A 23,262-nucleotide genomic window follows, 5' to 3' on the forward strand; every position below is an offset into this window, starting at 1 on the left:
CTTATAAAACTGAACTGGTAAGTCAAGAAACAAACTACTGAAACAGAAGGACAAAGGGGGGGGGAGCATAATCATATTCCTAGAAAACCAAGGCAAATGGTCAGAACAAGTGGGAGGGTTATGAGTTGTCAGGCTCAAGTACATCAATTTGTGGTAACTGGAGGATTAAAGAGAGAAGTTAAAGTAAAGCTGATTTTTAAAAGCAAAGGACAACTGTAAGGGCTGAGTTGTGTTGCCAAAAAAAAAAAAAAAAAGCTGAAATCCTAGCCCTAGTTCCTCTTACTTGCAAGTAAGGGATTTGCAAATGTAATAAGTTAAAATGAAGTCACACTGGATTAGGGTAGGCCTTAAATTCAATGGCTGTTATTGTATACAGAGAAAGAAAAATATGGAGACACACAGGAAAAATGTCCTGTGTGTTATCTACACCACTTTTTATTAAGACATGGGTATTCTGAAGAAAGGAAGACACTTGCCAATCAAAGAACTCAAAAGACTGCCAACAAACACCAGAAGCTAGATAAGACAAGGAAGAGTTCTTCCTAGGGCCTTCAGGTGAAATCCATTGCCGCTACTCAAACCTTGATTTAGGATTTCTGGGCTGCAGAACTGTGAGAAAAAAATATTGTTGTCTTAAGCCACTTAGTTTGTGGTTCCTTGTGATGGCAGCTCTAAAAAACTAATGTAAGTAAGATTTCATATAACACATAGACCATTAAACTCTCTATTTAATAGACATGTGCCATCCTGAAATTAACTCAAATGCCAAAAAGACTTTAAGTCAACCCCCAGAGAATTTAATTCATTCCTTGCTATTTCAGTCAACCAACCTGAAGCATTCTTTTCCCACCCCAAGAATAGAATACAAAAATAACTAAAACAAGGAAATAAGGAATTTTTCCTCAATCTACCAATTTGTTTCAAGTGCTTCACTTGAGTTTAGAGACAGTTTGGTGCAAAGCAAAAATAAATATTTGGTCTTAGTAAAGAAAAAGTAGTAACACCATCAGTTCACATCAATGTTCAACAAATGAGCATGATTAAAAAATTAAAACATTGTCAACAAAAAAATCAGTTCCACTTTCATATCTCAAATACACTTATTGTGGGTTGAATTATATCCCCCATCACACACATACACAAAAGTTATCTTGAATTCCTAATTCCTTATGCCATGGAATATGACCAGATTTGGTGAAAAGGTCTTTGCAGAGGTAATCAAGTTAGGGTAAAATCATTAAGGCAGGCCCTAATCCAATACAACTGGTATTTGGAGACAGACACGTACACAGGAGAACTATAGATAGATGGACATCTCAAGTCAGGGAGAGGTTTAGAAAATATCCTTCCCTCACAATCCTCAAAGGAACCAGTCCTGCCAACAGCTTGATTTCAGATTTCAACCCCTAGAATTATGAGACAAATAAATGTCTACTGTCTACCACTCAGCTGTGGTATTTTGTCACAGGCAGCCCTGACAAACTCGTACCACATCAACTAATAAATCCAAGTGTCTGACAGAGGCAAAAATTCTGGTTTCATGGACAAAGTTCAAAATGAAAAACCCAAAGACCTAGAGGTCATTAATAGCTACAGGACCTAAATAACCTTCATCTGCCAGTCTCATTCTTTCCAAAAGCTTTCAACAAATGTTTTAGTGTTGACTACATTCTAGATTTTATCTTACTCCATCTTCAGAATTCCCCTATAAGTTAGGTACTAATACTTAAAAATAGAGAGTCAGAAAGGTAAAAATAATTGGTGCTAGGTCACAATAGCTAGAAGTATCAATTTAAAAACTTGTGCTCTAAATACTTTGTGTACTACAATGCCTTCCAGAGATGGCACTTAAAAAAAAAAAAAATCTGAACTAATTTGGAGACTAAAGCAACATAGCCAAAATGTTTTGCAGCTATCAAAATATTATTCAATTATTAACATCTACTCTCCTGAGGTTAAAAAAACAGGTATGATTCTAGAGAACTACCTGCGAAACTGTCACATTACAAAGCTTACCAGCTCCAGAAATTATCTTCTTTTCTTATTATAGGTTACTCTGAACTCTAAAATCTTCCTAAAAATATGAAAGAAAAAATGTGGCTATTAAGAGTGCCTCTACAAGAAGTTACTGATAAACTCCCAACATAACAGCCACAGCTGGGTCTAGGATGTCTTAGAAGTTTTCCCCTACAGAGCGCTCTATGAATTCCAATTGCATGACACAACACTTGGGTAAGAATGTCCCAAGACTAACAAGGAAAATACTGGACATATTTATGAGTCTTTCATAAAATTCTAGCCGCAAATATACCCTTTAAGCAAGCTTCAGTTTTGAAGCCAAGGACCATTTTAATTTTGCAAAGATAAGGTGGCAGTCTTCTTGAGCATGCAGAGGAAAAGTCTATTTAATTCTCCCTTGCCACATTAAAAAAAAATTAATTTAATTATAGGAATCTGGTAAGGGATACTTTCAGGTTTTTAAACTTAAAAATGTATCACATAGCTTAAAAATTCAGAGATTAATATCTCTAACAAGAAGGTTTAAAAGAACTGGAATTTCTGAATCTTTTATTTTGACTACTGAATCAAAATCTAGGGGGAAAGAAATATAAATCTGGGGATTTGTATTTCCAAAAACTGCTCAATTACCTTCTAAAGTTTTTGTTGAACAAAAATAAAGTATTCCCATACTTTAAACATAGATTAAGGACTGGGATGTGGCTCAGTGGTAGAGTGCTCACATAGCAAGTGCGGGGCCCTGGATTCGATCCTCAGTACCACATAAAAATGAATAAATAAAGGTATTATGTCCACTACAACTAAAAAATAAATGTTAAAAAAATAAATGTTAAAAAACATAGATTAATGTTATGATTAAATAATCTTTAAAACTGTATCAATGAAGCCATTTTTAAAAATCTATTCTTTCTTTAATATCCTTATTGTGACTTCAATATGCTTTTGTAATACTACGGTCACAGTTCAAAACACTACTACTATTCTATTATCCACTAAGAAAACCTGAATAATAATAATAATAATAATAATAGATATAAGTGGAGTTTTCTGCAGTTTAGCTGAGCTCTAACAAAAGCACTGTGTCTACTTAAGTAAAAAAGACAATATAGGTTAAGAAAATAAAACCGTAGTCAAAAGATAGTAACTGTTACCATATTAAACACAGCAAATCTATCATCGACAATGACTAGGATCTCTAAACTAATTAGTCTGGTTTGGATTATTTAAAATTATAAGTCCTCTGACATTTCACAAGTAGAATATGAGCTATTTCAGGCAAAATCCAAAACAACTTTACAATTCCTGAATTATTTAAATTTTAACAAATTTTGATTTCCTCATTAGTCATAGAGTAACAAAAAGTGTTAAATCTGTGGGAGTGTTTTTAACTTCCAAAATTATTTTTAGAAGAAATACATTTAATATACCAACAGCACTGACTCTTCTTATAGATTCTACAACACCCACATCATCTATGCCATATGTTAAAAGATTTTCATTTGAATTGAGAGGATTAAATTCTCTTGTTAAACAATAACTGAAATGAAAGGTAATACTCTAATTACGTTATCTTAAAAGAATACATTTTTGAATAATTTATCCACAGTTTGAAGACAGCAAGACATAATACAGGATATGCTTGGCAGACTTAACTAAGTGGAAAGTTCAATAAAAAGTTATTACTAATTTAAATACTCAAGTTTCTATACTTAATATATTCTCCCTAAACTTCCAACTGAAACAGAAACTCTAAACATTTATTTCATTTTGAGATTTTAGGTCATACAAAGTCAAAAGCCTAATACTTTAAATTTTATATATACATTTTAAAAATTTATCCCAACTATACACAGTGATCACAATATATACCAAGAAGGCAATCAAATCTTTGCTAATCAATATTTTTAAATGGATCACAATCTAAAATCTGATGCTACCTTAGGAATTCAATGAATTGCTAAATTACCTCAAGTTTAAAGGTAAGGGTCATTACTAGTGATGGCTTGTAATACAAATACACAAACCCATTTTTAGTAGCATTATATATAAATAAAGAATCTTTGGAAAGCTGCATGTTTGTGCTATTCTGTTTATTATGGCAACTAGAAAAATAACTTATTTTACTCTTCAAAATAAAAAGAATCCATAGAAAATTTTCTCACTTCTATGCTAGTACTCATGTGCTGAATTGCAGTGTAATTTCAGATAAAAATATTAAGAATGGTTGAATCAATTGCCATTTTGGCAAGAACACAGCAACTAAGCCACAATTACACTCAGCCTTTGCTAATGTTCTCTGAACCAGCATAGAAAGGACTATAACAATTTTTCAATCTTCCATCAGCACGTTGCTGCACCATATCATGGGAAATCCAATGGAAAGAATATTAATATTTCTGTGTTGCTCAAAAAAGAGAACAGAATCCATTCACTTTCATGCCAAGCAAATACATAGTAACAATCAGACAGGAACAGAAAGGAGAGCAGCATTCACTGTGGAAGGAGTGATGCTCTCTGATAATTGTAAGTTTCTAACTGCCCCTTAATTCTTTGAAATAAGCAGATCTCCAGTAACCTCACATACACATTATATCTGCTGCCAGCAAACCATCCAGTTCTTTCAGAGATACACAATAATGAGACTCAAACGAGACAGCATAGGCAGGATAAATTACTCAGTTTAGTTTTACATGATTTGTTTTAGATTGCATAGGTGCCCTAACGTCTACTTGCACACTGCACAATTAAGAGTTTACATCCTCTCACCCAAGTATAATTTGACAATCTCTTCCCCTAGTCAGGAAGTAGTAATAAGAACATACATACAGCAAACTGTGAGCCATAACATTTCACAACTTTTCTCTTTTATAACAGCACAGAACAAACAGAAAAACACTTTTTGTTTTTCTTGCTATTTTTGAATATTCAAGTTCTAAAAAACAACAATAACAAACAAAAACAAATGGAAGATCATCTTGAGTTTTGCACAGCCCTGTCATGCAAACATTTTGGGCAATGCTATTTGTTTCAAAAATGTCCTACCTGCTCTTTCTAACCTTAAATGAAGATGCTCCTGGAATATTTGTCTTCAGCCTCTTCACAACCTATCCTTCGGTAATTTTATCCAGTTATTCCTACAAATGTACCCAGAATGCCCATAAGGCACCACACACTCATCATATTCCAAAATGGACTCATCTTCCAACTCAATTCTCCCAAACTACTCCTCCTCCAAAAAATCCTTATAGAAAACCAGAGCAATTAACTCACAAGGGAAAGCCAGAAACCTGTGAATCCTGACTCCTCCTCCTACCTCTACCCTTCATCAATTAATCTTATCAATTACTTCCTCATTAGTGTTCACATTTGTCCACTGCAATCCTATCCTACCATCACCATCCAAGTTCAAAGCTCATCACTCAGACTATTATAATTTTATAATCTCTAGCGGCTCTCCCCCAACCTCACTTCCATGTTTCCACAGCAACCTGCTTCTCTTGTGTTAACATACTTTACATTTACTCGATTCACTCATTCACACTGACTAGTAGCATAGGTCAGGGACTGCCTATAGCAAAAGCTATGCATACAGCAGTGAAGGAAACAGGTATAGGCCCTCATACCCACCAGACTAAGCTTCAATGGGCAAGGGCAATGTCTATGATAATGTCCACATGCCCAGGATGCAAATAACATAGTATCCTCGGTGTCTAGCAGAGTACATAGCACATATTAGGTGTTCAGTAAAATGTGTTGAACAGAAGACAAATAACTAATTTCTCTCCAAATATATAAAAACATATCTACACACACAGCATTTCAAATCTTCACCTTCCCCAGTACTAATGTCACCTCCACTGCCTGTGGGTTATACCCACCTGCATGACTCACCTCAAACATTATCCCTAAACCAGCACTTCCCCTGTGTTCATTATTTCTGTAATAGTTTTTAAGACACTCAACCTTCCTAACACTCTGCCCCACTGTCCCAAATGTGGAACATCTATGTTACATCATAATATAATTACAACTATAATATTAATGTAATACTATATAAACTCTAGATTATAATTTCCAATCCATTTTAATGTTCTTGTGTCAATTTTGTTGAAATAAAATTAAAAACTTGGGGTCAATGAGGTTATCTTCCACTCATTTTCCCCTTACCTTCCTCTTCCCCTGAATCCCCAGAGCCCTGTTCTCATGATGCTTGCCACTTCCTTCTCAGGGTTATACCTACCTATATACCCTTTAATAAATGGAATAAATTTTTGGAAGCTAGGGGCTGCTTTATTAAACTGTATTCTCCACTTAGCAGTGTCTTTCAAATGTGGGCATTATAATGTTTACTAAATGAATGAGTCCCTAAAAGAAAGCCAACAAGAAAACAAGCAAAGCTGGAAGAGAACATGTGTGACTCCAAAAGCATAGTCACATTGTCTGTCACTGAGTGACTACAAAATTTTCAGTCTTGGAGATCATTAGAGCAAAATAGGTCAGACACCATTAGTTAAATAACTTTGTTTTTTGCCTCTAGGTTCCTGAGCTTTTGATTCTGAAACATCTTATAGCTTATAGCTCCCTACTAAATCAAATGCAAAATCCCACAAATAAACAAGATAAAAATAGAGCCATTCCAGCTGAAGCTGGGCTGAGTGACCAGGGCCACCTGCTCAAGACTTTTCAGCACCCTTTCTACAAGTCTTTATTATTTATTACACGTCCATGCAAGGCACTGTGAAAACCTCAGCTCTAAAAGCATATCAAGCCTTCCTGGAACCACCCTCCAATGTGGGTAAAGAACAATATGGAATCTTTAGGAACCAACAATGAGGATCCTGCACCCAAGGAAGAAGCTACTGTAAAAATGTGATAAACAGAACTGACTGAAGTGGTTCAGAAACCTGTCTTTCTGTCACCACTGTCTTGGACTTTAACCAGTCCATTTAATGAAGCCAGCTGCAGTAAGACAAACCTGGGACAGCCTCTCAACAATACTTTTGCATGGAAGACAATGCAAAGACCAGGATGGAATCAAGGAAAAAGTGGCACAGAGTGAACAGGTCACTTAAATATATTTCTAACCTGGCTGAAAAATGAAAAAAATGAACCTCTGATATTAACATAGTCCAACCTAGCCAAGAGAATAAGAGAAGCCATAGATACCCAGACTCAGAATCTTAGCTGCTATGTGTTTGCCTAGATTTGTATCCTCCCCTCTCAAACGCCCTTCTAGAACCAACTGAAGCAGATAATGGGATGAAGCCAAAAGCAATCATCTTTCTCTGCCAATATATGATTTTAACAACATGTCCATAAAACACTTGTACCTCTAAAGCATAATTTCATATATCCTATTGCATCTAAACATTCTTAGAAGATATTATGTTTTTTCCATTTAGTGAGTCAAACAGCTAGTAAAAATACTTTTAACTAAGTTCTTAAAATAAATCAATTTAAGTCTGATGTCATAAATGGGCTACTCCTCTCAACTTCCAGACAAGTCCTTTAAGCTAACACAGTACCTTTTGCAAAGTTTGTGAGATACCAGGAACCAATAACCTTAACCTTGGACACCTTACAATTCATTTTTCTGCTCAGCACGAGTTAAGATGCATTTAAATTTAACTGCAACTACAATTCCAAGAAATTGGCCAGACAGTTGTTTAAAAACCAATTAAATAGCAGGGGTGTGAAGACTACTTAGCATTATCCAGAAAACTACTGCAGCAGATAAATCCTGGAGTTCAGGTATAAAAAGAAAAGGGAAGAGCTGAATAACTCACAAAACCAAGAATAAAAGCAAAAATAATGGCAGCTAGACAGAACCCCTCTTGAAGAGCAAAGGTTTAATGCCTTTTTTAGAACAGGCTAATATGATTCAGAGGCCCAATGAAAAAAGAAAACCCGAGGAGTGATTGCTTCTTCAATAAAAACTTGAATTATTGTCATCCAATAATACCTAAAGTTAGAGAGCAAGAATTTATTATGAAAAAGGAAAAATATGATATTCTACATGAAAAGAGTATTAGCTCCTATTTGCTTCAGAACATACTTGAGAGCTGGCTCATTTCAAGAACTGAAGGAACTTTCCACACATGATGACATAATTTTGACAAGTTTGACATATTAATCATAGGAGGAATTGTCAACATTCACTTTGTGATCACACTTCCCAAGAACTGTATTCCTCTATAAAATGCATAATAATTTCAAAATAGGAACACAAACCCTACAAACTCATAATAAATTGTACCCCCATATAATGATTCATCTCAGCCTTTAAGGTTTTCATGATTGAAGTCACCACTTAATCAGGCAGAAATTATTTCTTCTTCCTTTAAAAAAATATACAAATGATTTAAAAAATCCCATTATTTTCCTCCCAAATTGAGAACATAATCCATCAACCATTGCTCACATCATTCTCAAAAACTTTCCATTTCCCAAGCATATGACAACAATCAGACGGCAATACACTGTTTTCCCAAACCAGTATAAACACATTATGTGATAGGTATTCAAAGTTCTTTTCTACAAGCTAACAGAAGAATGAGTTTAATGCAATATTTTAATTTTTCACTTCAAATTTCTGAAAACGTGTTAAAAAGTTGTAAAATATCTCAAGCATCTTTTTTATGATAATACAAATGTTAATGGTAGAAAATCTGAAAAACACAAATTATAAAAGAAATCAAAAACTAGAATCACAGCACCTCCGTAAGTATCATTTTTAATAATTGCATGATATTTTGTTGTAAGGATGTTTTATCATCAATTTATGCCACTTCTGCATTATGGATGTTTCCATGTTTTCACTATTTTATAAATATTACTACGACAGACACCTTGATGCAGAAATCTTGGTGTACTATGTTTTTAAAAGTGAAATTACTGAGTTAGTTGATACAAAACTTATTAAAGCACTTAATAATATATTTTCAAACTGCTTCCAGATCAGCTAAATCAGTTTACACTTTTGCCTCTTCTACTGTATGTCCCTTTCTCTGGTGATCCTGCAATTCTTAAAATCACCTCTCTTCATAGTATCAATTTTAGAAAAGTCTACCAAGCCAGGCATGGTGGCACAAGACTGCAGTTGCTTGGGAAACTGAGGCAGAAGGACCACAAGTTCAAAGCCAGCCTCAGCAAAAGTGAGGTGCTAAGCAACTCAGTGAGACCCTGTCTCTAAATTAAAAAAAAAAAAAAGTCTACCAAATATTCATCTATATAATAAAAAGATGTCAACAGGGTAACAGAAAATTTTAAGAAAAAAATAAGGAAAAGAGCATATAGAAAAATACAACAAAAGCAGAAGAAAGAAGTATTTAATATGGCATGATATATTTGGCAAATAATGATATTCTTAACTCCACTCAGGTGATCTGCTTTGTTTTTCTAAGAGAGCCACCTCATGTGTCTTTAAATGGCTTCAAATTATATGCATACTTTGTGAGAAAATCTGTTTTGTTTTGTTTTTTTCCCCCTGGGGAAGAATAATCATGGCTCTCAACAGATTCTTAACAGGGTCATTTAGCAAAAATATTTAAGACCCTTTCCCCAGATGAATAGCTATTGTCATATCTTCTGATCCACTCTTTCCTCCCTGGAGCACTTGGGGACCATATGGGCATTTTCTGTACCCTTCCATTTCTGAGAATGTCCAAGGCCCCTTTCCTTTAATCTCAATAAAAACCTTTCTACTACCACTAGAGGACAAAGGAATGCTCACTTCCTACACAGGCCTCCTCCAGGAGAGAGTTCCTGACATATAAAAATGGAGCCTGTAATGGAAATGATAGAAACACTGTATGATTCCAAAGGTATGAAGAAAATACCTAAGTAATGAGTCATGCCATCTAACATCTAAAGGTAAAGAGCAATAAACAAACACACACACACAAACACACAATGACCTACATAGAATCACAGGATTTGTCTACTGTAATCCATAAGTGAGTGGATCTAGAGACTATCATGCTAAGTGAAATAAGCCATCTCATTACCACAGGAACACTGTACATGACAAATGGATCATTCCACACCAGAACTGAACCATGTACAGGGTACCATCTCTACTCAGAACTAGTATCTTCACTTGACCCTCAAAAAAAAAACCTCTACCTCCTCAACACAAAGGATTTTCTTTGTTTAAGGGTGTGTAGGTGGAGCCAGGTCAGAGCAATGATACTGGAAATCACTGCCCTAGAAAACTAGAAAAAGATGGCTGCAGCTGCTTTTGTTTAAAGTTGCCCATTCCAAATTACCCAAGTAGAAGTCTAGGCAGACTGAATTCCCCAGAAAACTTCCTTCTGCCATCTGTCCTACTACTCACACAGTACAGTTTGGGGAGGTACACAGAACTTCCTAGAAATTATGAGATGGAAAAACGAGGTAAGGGTAAGGGCAACCTGCCCATGTTGGCTCCCTAAGGAACCTGATATGGGCAGTCCCTGCCCAGGGTCAGGCAAGACCCTACCTGCCCCAACAGATGGCTGCTGAGCAGATCAGCCCTAAAAGACTTTGCCCTGAGTTAAGAAGGTAATCTCTGGGGAATTGGCTGAGGACGCTGGATGGGCAAGCAGGCCAGGCTATGGCACAGCTTAACCAGTATTAAACATTTAGATCAGGAGTTCTCAACCCAGTACAATTTTGTCCTCCAGGGAACATCTAGCAATGTTTATAAATGCTTTCAGTTCTCACAACCCTGGGGGCAATTATGGAGGGTAACTACTGGCTTCTAGTAGGTGGAAGCCAAGGCTGCTACTAAACATCCTGTATACAAAGGACAGCCCCTTGCTGCCAACTCCCAACGCCAATAAAAATCATCTGGTCCAAGATATCTTTAGTGAAAAGATTGAAAACCCCCCATTTATTTCAGGCCTTTGTTTGTATTTTCATCTCAGACCTCAAACATGTTATAGGCAGTTCTGGTAAAAACCTAATCATAAATTATAAAACTTTCATAAAACTGTTCTACCAAAAAAAAATTACTTCAGGTTATCCAAAGATTAGCCTTTCTGACTCAAGATTCAACAATTTATTCACTGAACATTTAGCAAATACCCACTATGTAACTGGGCCCAATACTAAGCAACAGTAGCAGTTAAAAAAAAAAAAAAAAAAAAAACTCACAGGCTCTGATTCAACTCTTGCCCTTGGCTCAGAGAAGTGTAGTATGAAAAAATAAGTGAAATTTTGAAGCTAGACAGTTAGTTCCAAGCTCTATCATTTACTATCATTTGGCATGTTCTTAACTTTCCTGAACCTCAATCAATTCACCTCTACAAGAGGTTGAAAAGGACCTTTCCCAAAGTAGGAGAGTTAAATAAGACAATTCATGTAAAGTGCAAAGTATACTAAGCCTAGCTACAATCAGTATTCAAAAATTCCTAATATTAATAGCAAACTATAGTAAGCAATAAATTGGAAACTGCTAGTATGCCTATAAAATAGTTATTGTAACTGTGATTGTGACAGCTTGAACACATTTTCAGTGAAATTAATTGCTTTTCTGCATAACATTCAAAAAGGTAAGACCCTGGCAGGAACCAAAGCAATGTCAAGTCCAAGGTCACTGTGGGAAAGAAAAATCTTCTGCTCTAACTCTGGCAACACAAAGGTGCTAGGTGGAGGAAGATGGAAGTCATGGGGGAGAGATGGGAAAAGAAGAAAGGAAGGAGAGAAGTAAGCAAGAATGAGAATATGAATGAATGTGAAGGAACACAAAAGGCTCCAAAGCCAGTAATATGAATGTGTAGGTCAAGCTTACATGTTATACGTTTGTAAAGGGAACATTTCTACTAGCACCCATCTTTCACTTCACAAGTCATTGTGGACTTCTTTCATGAATGAACTGAAAAAATAGTTTAAAATAATTAGCTTCAACCATGGGGAAAACAAACAAATGTGTAGTAACCACATTCCCACAGTCTCAGCAAATCTGCCCAGATGTCAATGCCAATACCCAAATACATTAACCATACCATTACTGAAAACACAGTTAAGAGCAAACAGTGTCTGAGTGGTTTAGAATCTTCCAGTCAATATACAACTTTCCATATTTAATAAAAGCATATTTTAATGGACTTGTTTTCAGACACGTGAAAGAACCCCTTCCTTATAAGTACTTCACTAAAGTTTGAGTCTATGCCATATCATCAAGCATCTACTTAGCATACCAGTGGGACCCACCACCTTCTTCCTATAGATTCCTGTGACAAGACAGACGCCAAAGCAAATGTTAAACGTTCTTGTAAATGCACAGAAATTTTGATTTAAAATTTGGCCTAACTTATGTTTGTTTTAATGTAACTCAAAGGGGGAAAGATTATTATCAACTTTGTTGCATCCATGATCATTATATCTATGCTCACTGCAATTACTGATTACAGGAGCCAGATCTATGTTCAAGTCCACATTGTACTCCACCTGTGACCTCAGGGAAAAATCACCAAAACTCAGATTCTTAGTCTCCTGATTGGGGGCGGAGAGGGAATGTGTAAAAAAGATTAAGCTAAGAAACTAACTTTCCTTCCAAGTCAAGTACTAATCCAAAGTGTGAAAAAACTCTGAAATTGAAAGCTTCTTAATTTCCTTTGCATGGAGAATCAAATAAAGGCTTTTAGAGAAATCATGTATAAAATTAAATGCTTGTTAGGTTTGACAAGATCATTCAGTAACACAGTCTTGAAATCTATGCCTAATGACTGATTCAAACTACAGACTGGAAATAGACAGTACGACCACAGAATTGTTTCTATGCTCAGAAGCTTTCTGTCACACATCCTTCCAGCTACCTGCTTTCTCAAAGAGATTGCATATCTCCAAAATAATTCCTATGAAGCTACTGTTAACATCCACACCTTATACAATTGCTTAGCTATTAGGGCTATACCATGTTCAACTAGATTCTACTCATCAACATCAATTTCAGTGACTATTAATATTCCAAATAAACAACAAAATAGCAATGGAATAATTATATGATTTAGAGCAAGAGTTGCTTTTACAACTGAAACATCCAAGAGACAATCATCAATTTTATAGAAAACTTTACCTTTATTTAGCTAAAACTCCTAAAGAATAAGTAAAACTAAATAAATAACTAAATAATAAGTAAATAACTAAAACTCCTAAATAAATAAGTATCCCCATCATTTAATTAACATTTAAAAAATACTTAGGCTAACTGAACCAAATTTTCTTCTTAAAAGCATTCCTAAAGAAAGTGACAATTTTTATTTCTCTGCTTATATATTTACTATGTTAGAAGTTTATTCTATGCACAGAATAGAATTCCACTGCACTACCCAGCAATTTTGGTGGTTCTGATCAGCAAAGGAAGACAAATCCTACTCTCTTCATATGAGCACACTTCTATTCAGTCACAGAAAATGAGCCAGGACAAATATTAACAATGATAGATAAACATTTCACTTGCTTTCCAGTCAGGGAGTGAAATGTGAAATCTTAAACTATGCCAACTACACTACACCTCATCCTAAATTAATTCTGCAGAGTGACTTAAATATTTTAGAGGAACAAGTTTTCTGTATCCTATCTATGAAGTTATATTATCTCTAGAACATAAATAAAAATGTGTTTATTTTGTAGGATGTTGACTGGCATTTTACATGAATTCCATTTGAAGTCTCAACTTTTGAAATAGTCATTTATGCCCTCTTGCTAATCTCATTCACTGAATAATATAAACATAATTTTGGAAATAATAAATTAAAAAATGATAATGAAGACGATGGTGATACCTCTCCATTCTAGATTTAAAACAAAAAACAAAACCACCAATGATTGTATCCAGTAAACATATTTACTGGATACAAAGTTCAAAACATGAGTTAAGGACCCACATCATGTAAAGAAAACAAAATCCACTCAATACTTGGAAAGTTGAAAGTAATCTCCACATCAAGATTAAAGATGTGAAGTTATTAGGTAAACTTTGCCAGTTATTAGGTAAACTTCTCTAATGTCAGGAAATAATGTCTCTTTACTCACCACTAGACAAACCATGTATTTGAACTTAGAAATTCAGTGTTCCATACATCCATAAAAATATGGACAACTAGTAGGAGTTAGTTTTGAATTCTAAGACATATAATCACAAGTGTTTAAAGATTCCACAATATGTGAATCACTCAAAAGAGCCCTAACTTGAATCTCAAATCAATTAGGATCATGCTTACTCTCACTCCCAGGTCAGTAGCTATCCCAGTTCACATAAATTCATATGGGCCACTGGGTTAAAGTCACATTGCTATTTTCTGGGTCATTCTATTAGGTAGTAGAGCAGCTGTCCAAAAAGCCTCCACTACTCGGTGATTTTTGAACCTCGGGGTCCCTCAGTAACACCTGGGTGGGAGACTCTCTGGACAGGCCGACTTGGGGCCCACGCTGCGAGCTAGCTGAGTGTACCTAGGGGTGCCCAAGGCCAGCAGTTTTAATGGGCTGCCAGGTGAATCTGAGTCCAGGGGCCGCACTTCGAGGCGCCTGTGCTAACGACTTCCAGCGGCAGTCCTTCAACCACCCGGATGTGGTGCAGACCGCGAGGACTAGCGGGCCGCGGCGAAGGGCTCTGGGCGGCGCCTCCCACCCGGGGACGCCCGGCCTCAGGCCGGGACGGTGGGGCCGCAGTTACGGGCAGTTTCCCCTACGTCCCGCCAAACTGAGCGGTGGGCTGGGAAAGCGCCCGGACTCTGGACCCCAACACAGGTCTCGGTGACCACGAGCTCCGTCACCGACGGGACGCGCGTCCCGGCCCGTCCCTCAACGCTCGGGCCTCAGTTTCCCCGTCTGTCAGCGGGCTCACGACAGCCCCGGAGAAGCCGCGTCGAAACGAAAGTAACTCGGCCGCCCGCGGTACTTCCTGGCACGGTCCCGCACGGCCGGCCCAGCCCGCCGCGCCGCGCCCACCGCCCCGCGAGCGCCCCCGGGGCCGCCCCCAACGCCCCCCGACCACCCGGCCTGCGCCCACTCACGGGTAGGCATGGCGACCCCGAACCGCGCTCGCCGCCGCACCGAGGCTCAGCGGGGCCGCGCCGGGCGCGCCAACGGCACCATGACGGCCGGCGTCCGCCGAGGCCCGGACCAGCGAAGGGCGAAAGCGGAGGGAGCGGACGCGGACCCCGCGGCTCACGCAACGAAGCCACCGACAGCTGCCAGCGGCAGCCCCGCTCCGCGCCGGACGACGCGCTGGGCGTACCCACGCCCGTGACGTCAGCGCGTCCCCGGCGTCCCGGCCCCGCCCCGCCCCCGCCGGCGGATCCGCTGGACTGGCAGCCCTCACCAGCAGGGCCGGGGGAAGCACCGCTTCTGGAGCAGCTTCGAGGTCGCTTTTATTTTCAGATGCTGGTGACTTACCTGGCATTCGTTTTTATTCAACCCGTGTAGGGTGTATCGCTTTAGGATTGAGAGTGACAGGATGATGGTGGCTTTGGGCGCGTTGCGTACCTGTAGGCTTTTTATCCTGTAAGCTCCTTAACTTGAAAAGCATCCTGCAGCCGCTAAAAGCATGATTTATTTGAGGCGCACTAAGGTCACTTAGAAAGATGGCTATTTTTTTCCCCCCCAGAGGACAGAAAATGTCATTTCCTCTTGCTCTTCTGGTGACTTTCAGAGTGAGTTAGTCTCCTCCGGAGAGGGCGTTTCTGTACACCTGGCTGAGTTACTGTTCTTGACGCTGGGTATCATTAACAGTTGATGGCCTTAATAGTCACTGAGCTGAGCACCCACAGGAGACAGAGCATCCGGCAGAAGGCATACACTTTGAGAAGTACCCTCGGCTGTGAACAGCCTGTATGGGGAAGTAGAAACCAGCCGCAAAGATCTAACGATGTTCTCAATACCGGGAAGGCCTGGGGAACCTGTTAAAAAGTAGAGTCCTAGGTTCTTAGCAAACCCCACTGAATTAATTACATGGGAGGTGATTTTAAACACATACTTAAGTCGGAGAACCTATGTCTTAGAGAATAGTGCAAATGCTCTGGTTAAAAGAGAGAGAGAGAGACAGAGAAACAGAGATTCTGCAGAGAAGATAAAGATGATGATAAGAGCCAGCAAGGGCTTGGGGGTGGGGGTGGGGGAGGATTAGTCTTCAGGTGAACTTGGGAGAAAGCAGAATTTGAATTAACAAAGACCTGGGGAGCCCTTTAAAAGACTGAAGAAGATGGAAGGCACATTAGAGTGAGTCATAGAAGCTGGTGAGAGGAGAGTATGTACAATTGACATTAAAAAAAAAAAAAAAGACTGTCCCTTGCTAACAGTAAAGGACAAACTCTGAGGCTTTCACTGTTGCATACATTTATCACCTATAATATCGTTCCTGCTCACAGCTTTCTCCCCAAGACTTTCACAGTATCTTGATTTGCCTCTACTGTAGAACTTTTCCCTTTGAGTCCTAGTTAAACTGTCATAAGTGCTTGTATTCTTGCACTTGGTACATATATGTTTTAGAAAATGGCAAAACCTCTTCATATTTATAAATGTGAATTCATATATAGAGATGTAGATATAAATACATATATTTGTCTGGCAGACAGTAGGGAGCTGGAGTGTTTTAATTCATAACTATAAAAATAAAATACATATAGACAACCCCTCTGTATCCTTAGTTGGTCTCAACCAACTTCAGACATGAATATTTTTTAAAATAAGCTTTAATCTGAATTAAAAATGTATAGACTTTCTTGTCATTATTCCCTAAACAACACAAGAACTACTTATTTGCATAGTATTTACATTGTATTGGTATTATAAGTAATCTAGAGGTGGTTTCAAGCATAAAACAGGGTGTGTAGGTTATATGCAAATATGTTATCATTTTAGGAACTTGAACATCCAAGGATTTTGGTTTCCAATGGGGATCTTGGAATCAATCCCCTGTAGATACTGAGGGATAACTGTTTATTCAAGAATATGAAAGTAAAACAGGTAAAATAGAAGTAGTTAATAAACAACTTTATATTTATCATCGTTTAACAAACCATTCCATTCTGAACAAGGACAATAGCCTTTAATTATTAAACATAGGGCTCTAAACAACACAGTGAAGAGACCATGAAGGTAAGCAGACAATTAGGAGGTTTCCATATGGGTACAGAAGAGAGCATTCAGCTTTCTTGGTGGTGGTTCTGGGAAAGGAAAGAGCTGAATCTTACTGCAGAAACAGAAACCCTAGGATTTGTTGGCTGCTGGCTTGAGAGCAATAGAGAGGCATCTGTTGGTTATGTAACTCCAAGGTTGGAACAAGGAAGCTGTGTGCTGGGAGAGCAGAAAACAGGTTGGGAAGGGATGCTGTTTGGGGAAGGATGTGAGGAAAGGATGTGTGTATCCCTGATATACTGAGCTTGAGGTGACTTTCAAGGGTGTCATCTGAGTGAATAGATCTGAAGGCAGCTGGGCAGACCAGGCTGAAGACGAGCTGCAGGATCTCCAGTGGGAGACTTGGGAATCTTTGTTCAGGGACAGAAGCTGAATCTGGGTATCAGTGAGAGCTCTCTGAGGAAGGATATGGAGCCAGCAGAGGTCAGGAAAGAGGAGATCCAGAGGGCACCATTTCCTGAAAACCAAGGGGAGGTATAATTTCCAAAGCAGACATTTCTACTTGAATTACTTAAAAAAGATGCAGATCCCCAAACTCTGAGATCATTCGACCCATAATGTGTGTGTGTGTGTGTGTGTGTGTGTGTGTGTGTCTTTATCCCCCTTGGTCTTTTGGTTTTATATTGCTGCCAGAAATAAAATCAGCAACCAAAGATTCTGAGGAAGGACAGCTGAAAGTCAGACATAATACTGCCATAATGTTAGGGTTATATATATTGTTTTCCTAGTTAGTATACATAGGATTTGGGTACCACTGTTACTATCTAGAGCCCCTGTCTCTATCAAACCCTCCGGATCCCACTTCTCCCTGTGCACTCTCCAACCCCCCATGATGAGAATTATGATTTTGTCACCACCACTTTTGGTACTTGATCTATGAGCAGAGGTTTAGCCTTCCCTGGACCACTTCCTTTTTCCCCTCTTGCAAACACCATTTCCCATCTATCCCCTCTTGCCAGAGCTGCTTTCATGAAGCCTAGTTTGGACTGGTAGAAATGGGGTTATAGGCATCTCCATCAGTCCCCACACTGCCTAGCATTTGGGCACAGTGGATGTTGTGTACATTGAGATGGCTGCTAGATCCCTCTTCACGAAGGGATGCACTGCCATGGTGTTTGAGCCACTTCAGTGTTTGAGGTCACCTTTTTCAGGGTGCAGGGCAGGTAGTTTCCTTTCTAACATACAGATCTAGAGATGCTTCTCACCTGCCTAACATCCAAATCCCTAGCTAGTCATAGGTATATAGGAGCCTTTCCTATATACCTATGGTCTTGAGACCTCTCCAGTCCTCCCTTGCCTCTTTCCTCTGGCCCTGATGACTTCCACCACAAGACCCCATCATGCTGTGGCATTCTTTTCTTCTTTCGCCATTGCTGTTTTTCCCCAGCAGGAGTGGCCTTTCCTACACCCCCTTACTGGGGGAAACTTCTGTTCATCCTTCCAAAGTCCTAGTGAGTATTTCCTGAATGAAGAATAACGTAAGACACCGCAATCATCCTCCTAAGTATATACCCTGGGAAAATTCTCATAAGTATCCATTAATGGTACAGGTAAGGAGGTTCCCTGTAACACTATCCATGGCAGGGGAGACTTGGAGGAACTCAGGTGTTCATCACTTGTAAAATATGGTGGATTCACACATGCTATGGATACATATCAGCGACATGGCTTGATCCTAAAAATATAGAGTTGGGTGACATAATTAAAGGGCATTAATATTTATAGCATAATACTGCTTGTATAAGTTAAAAATACACAAACCAATATGAATTCTTACAATGATACAGAAGGATAGAAGGGACAGAGAATGAGAACAGAGAAATAAAAGAGTTGCCATGTACAATGGTGCACACCTGTAATCCCAGCAGCTCGGGAGGCTGAGGCAGGAGGATCACAAATAAATATAGCCTCAGCAAAAGTGAGGCTCTAGGCAATTCAGTGTGACCCTGTCTCTAAATAAAATACAAAATAGGGCTGGGATTGTGGCTCAGTGGTCAAGTGCCCTGAGTTCAATCCCTAGTACCCCTCCCCCACAAAAGAATAAGGCCTCTCATGGTTCAGTGCAGGGACTCCCAGGTGTAACTGGGGCAGATTCTCAGGAGGGCTGTTGACACTTTGCAAGCACACATTGGGCAAAGCAACAGAATTTTGGTATTAGCATGCCCTCATCAGACCTGGAACGTTAGTTACATAATGACCTATACACTAATCATTAATAATAATGTATTTTTATTCTATTTATACTCTTCAAAAACTAATGTCAGCTTCAGATCAAGAAAAACATTCACTAGCACTTAAATAGGAGAACACTTTCCTTTTTTATGTTTACTGCTACATTTTCAGTCTATAGGCCATTAAAAATAGAAGTTCTTTGTCCCCTGTGTCTTATTTATTCTCAGAAAATAATTAGAAGGTAAAAATAATATTAGAAAGGTCATTGTCAATATTCTATTAGAGCACTAGCTTTTAGCCCAAATTGCCCAAAATAGCCCTGCTCCCAGTTTAGACCAGTATTTGTTCCAAATTCTAAACCCTGCACTGAGATGATTCACTTTTAATTAGCATGCCTTTTAGGGCTTCCAAGGTAATTGCTAGCAAATTTGCAATTTATAGGAAATAAGTATAAGGCTATTTACTTCTCCCAAGAACTTATTACCAAAAGGTCATAATGATGTAATTTGATGTTGTTGTAGAGTTTTTTTCTTCACTAAATATTTACATCAATAATATGTCTCTTTTTAAAAAACTCATTCCATGTTATTTCTCCCATTACTCAATAGTGACTCAGGACTTTTCAGTGTTTGTGAAGCACTAAAAGCACAGGCTTTGGATTTAGAAAACCTGGGGATGAATCCTGCCTTCCCCCCTTCCTGGTCTTTTGACAAGCTTTGACCTTCCTGCACTTAATTTTTCTCAAGTTCAAAATGAAGAAATTCCCCCTTGTGTTGTGATGTTCTGAGTTTCCTCAACAAAATATCTGGATCCCACTCCCAAGATTCTCTTTCAGTGGTTGGTCTGCAATGTGGCCTGGGCCTAGTTGACAAGCTCCCCAGATATTTCTGTCTCAAGATTGTGCTCTGTTGCCTTGGGGAAGATTTGAGCATGGTGCAGGTCTAATTCGGAGCCTCCTGTACTGCAGAAGGCCATCCCTACATTTGGAGACCATAGAACTCTGAATTCCAAAGTAATGTGTTCACTCATGTGCTAGCAAAAGTAACTGAAAACACTCATGAAAATAAACAGAAGGATAAGCTTCTAACCATGGCTCAACCTTTTCTGTGCCAAATGGGACCCTGTGCAAGGCTCACACACAGGATCATGCCCTAGCCAAATGTCTTAGTCATCTGTGCTTTAAAAAGAGAATTGCAAATGGCTAGGGAGCAAAATCCTGAGATAATAAGGTTAAGAGGTCTTAATTAAATCAGACAAAACAGCTGAAAACCCTTCCCTAGAAAACTATCATTTTAAACAATTAGAGGAAACCACTATCTCTCACTGTTATTTACTAAAATGTTAGCAGTTAGGTTTAGCATTTGATTCAGCGTATAGAGGAGCTGCTTAAAAAGGAGAGAAAACTCTCTTTTTAATATGGCAGTGGCAATCTAGGCAGTGAGGTACTTCATAAGATTTTTATAGCACTTAGTGTCAAATCGTATTTATTGCTGTATCCCCTGTCAGGGAACACAGTAGGTACTTAGATGCAGAGGTAGGTAAAAGAAGGGAGTAGAAGCTCTTTGTGGTCCTTTAGAAAAATGGCTTCATTTTTTCTTTCTTTAGTTGTGAGAAGGCTCCTTTTTTGTGGGGGGGGGGGGGCGGGGGAGGTGCTGGCCTCGCCTCTCAGGTTGCTGGGATTATAGGTGTATGGCCACTGTGCCCAGCATGCAGATATATATATATAATGTATTATATAATATATATATATATATAATACATTATATATATATATATATAATTTTTTTAAATGAGTAAACTGAAGCTTGGAGAGACATAGGTAGGTCCCAAAAGAGGTCAATCTTTCTCTACCCCCTGAATCTGGGTTGGCCTTGCAACTTGCTTTGGTCAGTGGGAGAATTTGTGTACTAAAGTTTCAACATAAGTTGAGACTTAGGAAATAAATTTACAATTTATAGGAAATAAGTATAAGGCTTTCCCAGTTGGAGTCATCCCAACCATCCCGGAAAAGGCGGCCATGACCAGGTGCTGCTGACCAACCTATAAGCAGAGATTCAAGAGAGCCAACCAAAGCCAACTAAGAACTGCCAGCTGAGTCTAGCCCAAATTTTAACACATGGAGGCTTGAGCTGAACAAACAGTGGTTATTTTAAGCCACCGAGTTTGAGAGGGTCAGCTATTATCCCCCTCGTCATAATTACTATATATTACTATAACCACAGCTAACTGATCATAAGTGTATAGAAATAAGGAAGGTATGATTGGTAAGTGCCAAGCAACATGCTTAATATCTTATGTTCATTTTCTAACATAATCCTTCCTTACAAGTGCTATGAATATACAAGGATCCTCGTTGCTTTAGCATGGGGATACTGAAGCTTTGAGAAGATTAAATAAGTCTCAGAAGCCACAAAATTAAGGAATGGTTTTGGAATTTGAATTCAGGTTTGTCTGCCCCCAAACCTAAGCACTTAACTATAGTCTGCATAGTCAACTGAAGAGCAAATTACAGGCCCAACAAGAGATGCACATACAGACTGTGCAGCTAAAGAAGCAATTATTGTTTCTCTTCCAATTTGTCTTACAGAAAGAATTATCAAATCCTCCAGAGGAGGAAGCAGGTTTTCCATGAGTTTCCAAATCTTTAAAGAATGCCTGTAAGTTTTGTATTGATTCTTCTTGTACAGGCTGGAAGCTGAATTATAACCACGATGTAATTGTTTTTCTCTCACTTGGAAAAAAGATAGAAATAAGACATTGTGACTGTTGACTATAGTTTTCAAATAAGATCTGCTGATATTGATGTTCATCTATCTTAGAAAAATAAGTTTTAAAATGTTGTATCCAATGAGCAGAGCTTATTTCCTTGTAAGAAACATCTCGTCATTATTTTCAAATTTGTCAACTTGTGCCATCTCAATCTTTAATGTAACTAGTAACGGGTGAGGAAAGAGCTGTCTATTAAGTTTACCTTGAATAAGATAATAGACTTATGGCTAGATATTGTCATTGCTCATCATATTTACCTTGAATCTTGAATGAGGGGCATAGGGTGTTAGAAATAAAAGCAGAGCACTTTATGCCCTTAAAGCAGAAACCCAGTTGCAACCAAATCCTACTTACAGCCATCAAATTGGTAGACAGGGGTGGTAAGCCTGCTTAGAAATATGGGTAAAGAAACCTTGCAAGCAAATGGCTGAAATCAACTTGAAGAATTCTGTTGTTGTGTGACACAGTTATTATTAGAGAATCAGGGTCAATATTGTAGTTAGCACTTTAAATGATCTATATTTGTGTACTAGAATTTCAACTACAATATTTGTTTTTAAAGCACAAGAATTAGGCATAATCAAGAGAAAGGAATTTCAAATGTTTTTGGCAAATCACATGACCAAACTGCTTTGCTACATTCATAAGCATGTACTAAATAACACCAGGGTTCTGGAGACATCAGAGAGAGCAAAACTGTCTCACTTTGAAGGCATCTAATGGAAGAGAAAAAGACACAACAAGTGAAGCTATAAAGTCAAAACACCACATTTGCTCAATTCTAAAATGCAAATCTCTTCTAATCATAAATTTACTGACTATAATAATAAATTGTTTTCAAAGCTAGGGAAGTTGGTATGACTGAATCATGGAGCAAAAACTGTCACTCCTTGTCCAAGTTCAGTCTGGAAATACTTCTAACTGATGTCAGATGGAGTGATTTTGCTTTCAGTGATAGGAAATTCAATTAAACAAAAAATAAGATAAAACAAACAAAACCATAATGTTGTGAACTTAAGCAAATGCAAAGTAGAGTTAAAACCCTAATAAGACAGTCTCCTATGCTCAAGATCTATTTATTATTTTTACAAGTAGTGACATTATTCATTTCTTCCTAGCTGAACATACTGGGTATAAGAAGCTGCTAATTTCTATACTGCCCACTTCCACTCCATCTAGTGA

General features: G+C 38.3%; 1 protein-coding gene across 3 annotated transcripts in view; it reads right to left on the reverse strand.

Moving 5' to 3' along the window:
• The window catches only part of Efr3a (EFR3 homolog A), a 90,605-nt gene extending 75,472 nt beyond the window's left edge, over nucleotides 1-15,133 (reverse strand). For all 3 annotated transcript variants that reach the window (XM_026407171.2, XM_077800546.1, XM_077800547.1), the window contains exon 1: nucleotides 15,018-15,133. In XM_026407171.2, the coding sequence (XP_026262956.1) occupies nucleotides 15,018-15,027 (10 nt within the window). In that variant the 5' untranslated portion in view covers nucleotides 15,028-15,133. The remainder of the gene's footprint in view (nucleotides 1-15,017) is intronic.
• Nucleotides 15,134-23,262: the final 8,129 nt, after the last annotated feature.

Source organism: Urocitellus parryii, chromosome 7 (assembly GCF_045843805.1).
Source record: "Urocitellus parryii isolate mUroPar1 chromosome 7, mUroPar1.hap1, whole genome shotgun sequence".
In the NCBI taxonomy this organism is placed as follows: Eukaryota; Metazoa; Chordata; class Mammalia; order Rodentia; family Sciuridae; genus Urocitellus; species Urocitellus parryii.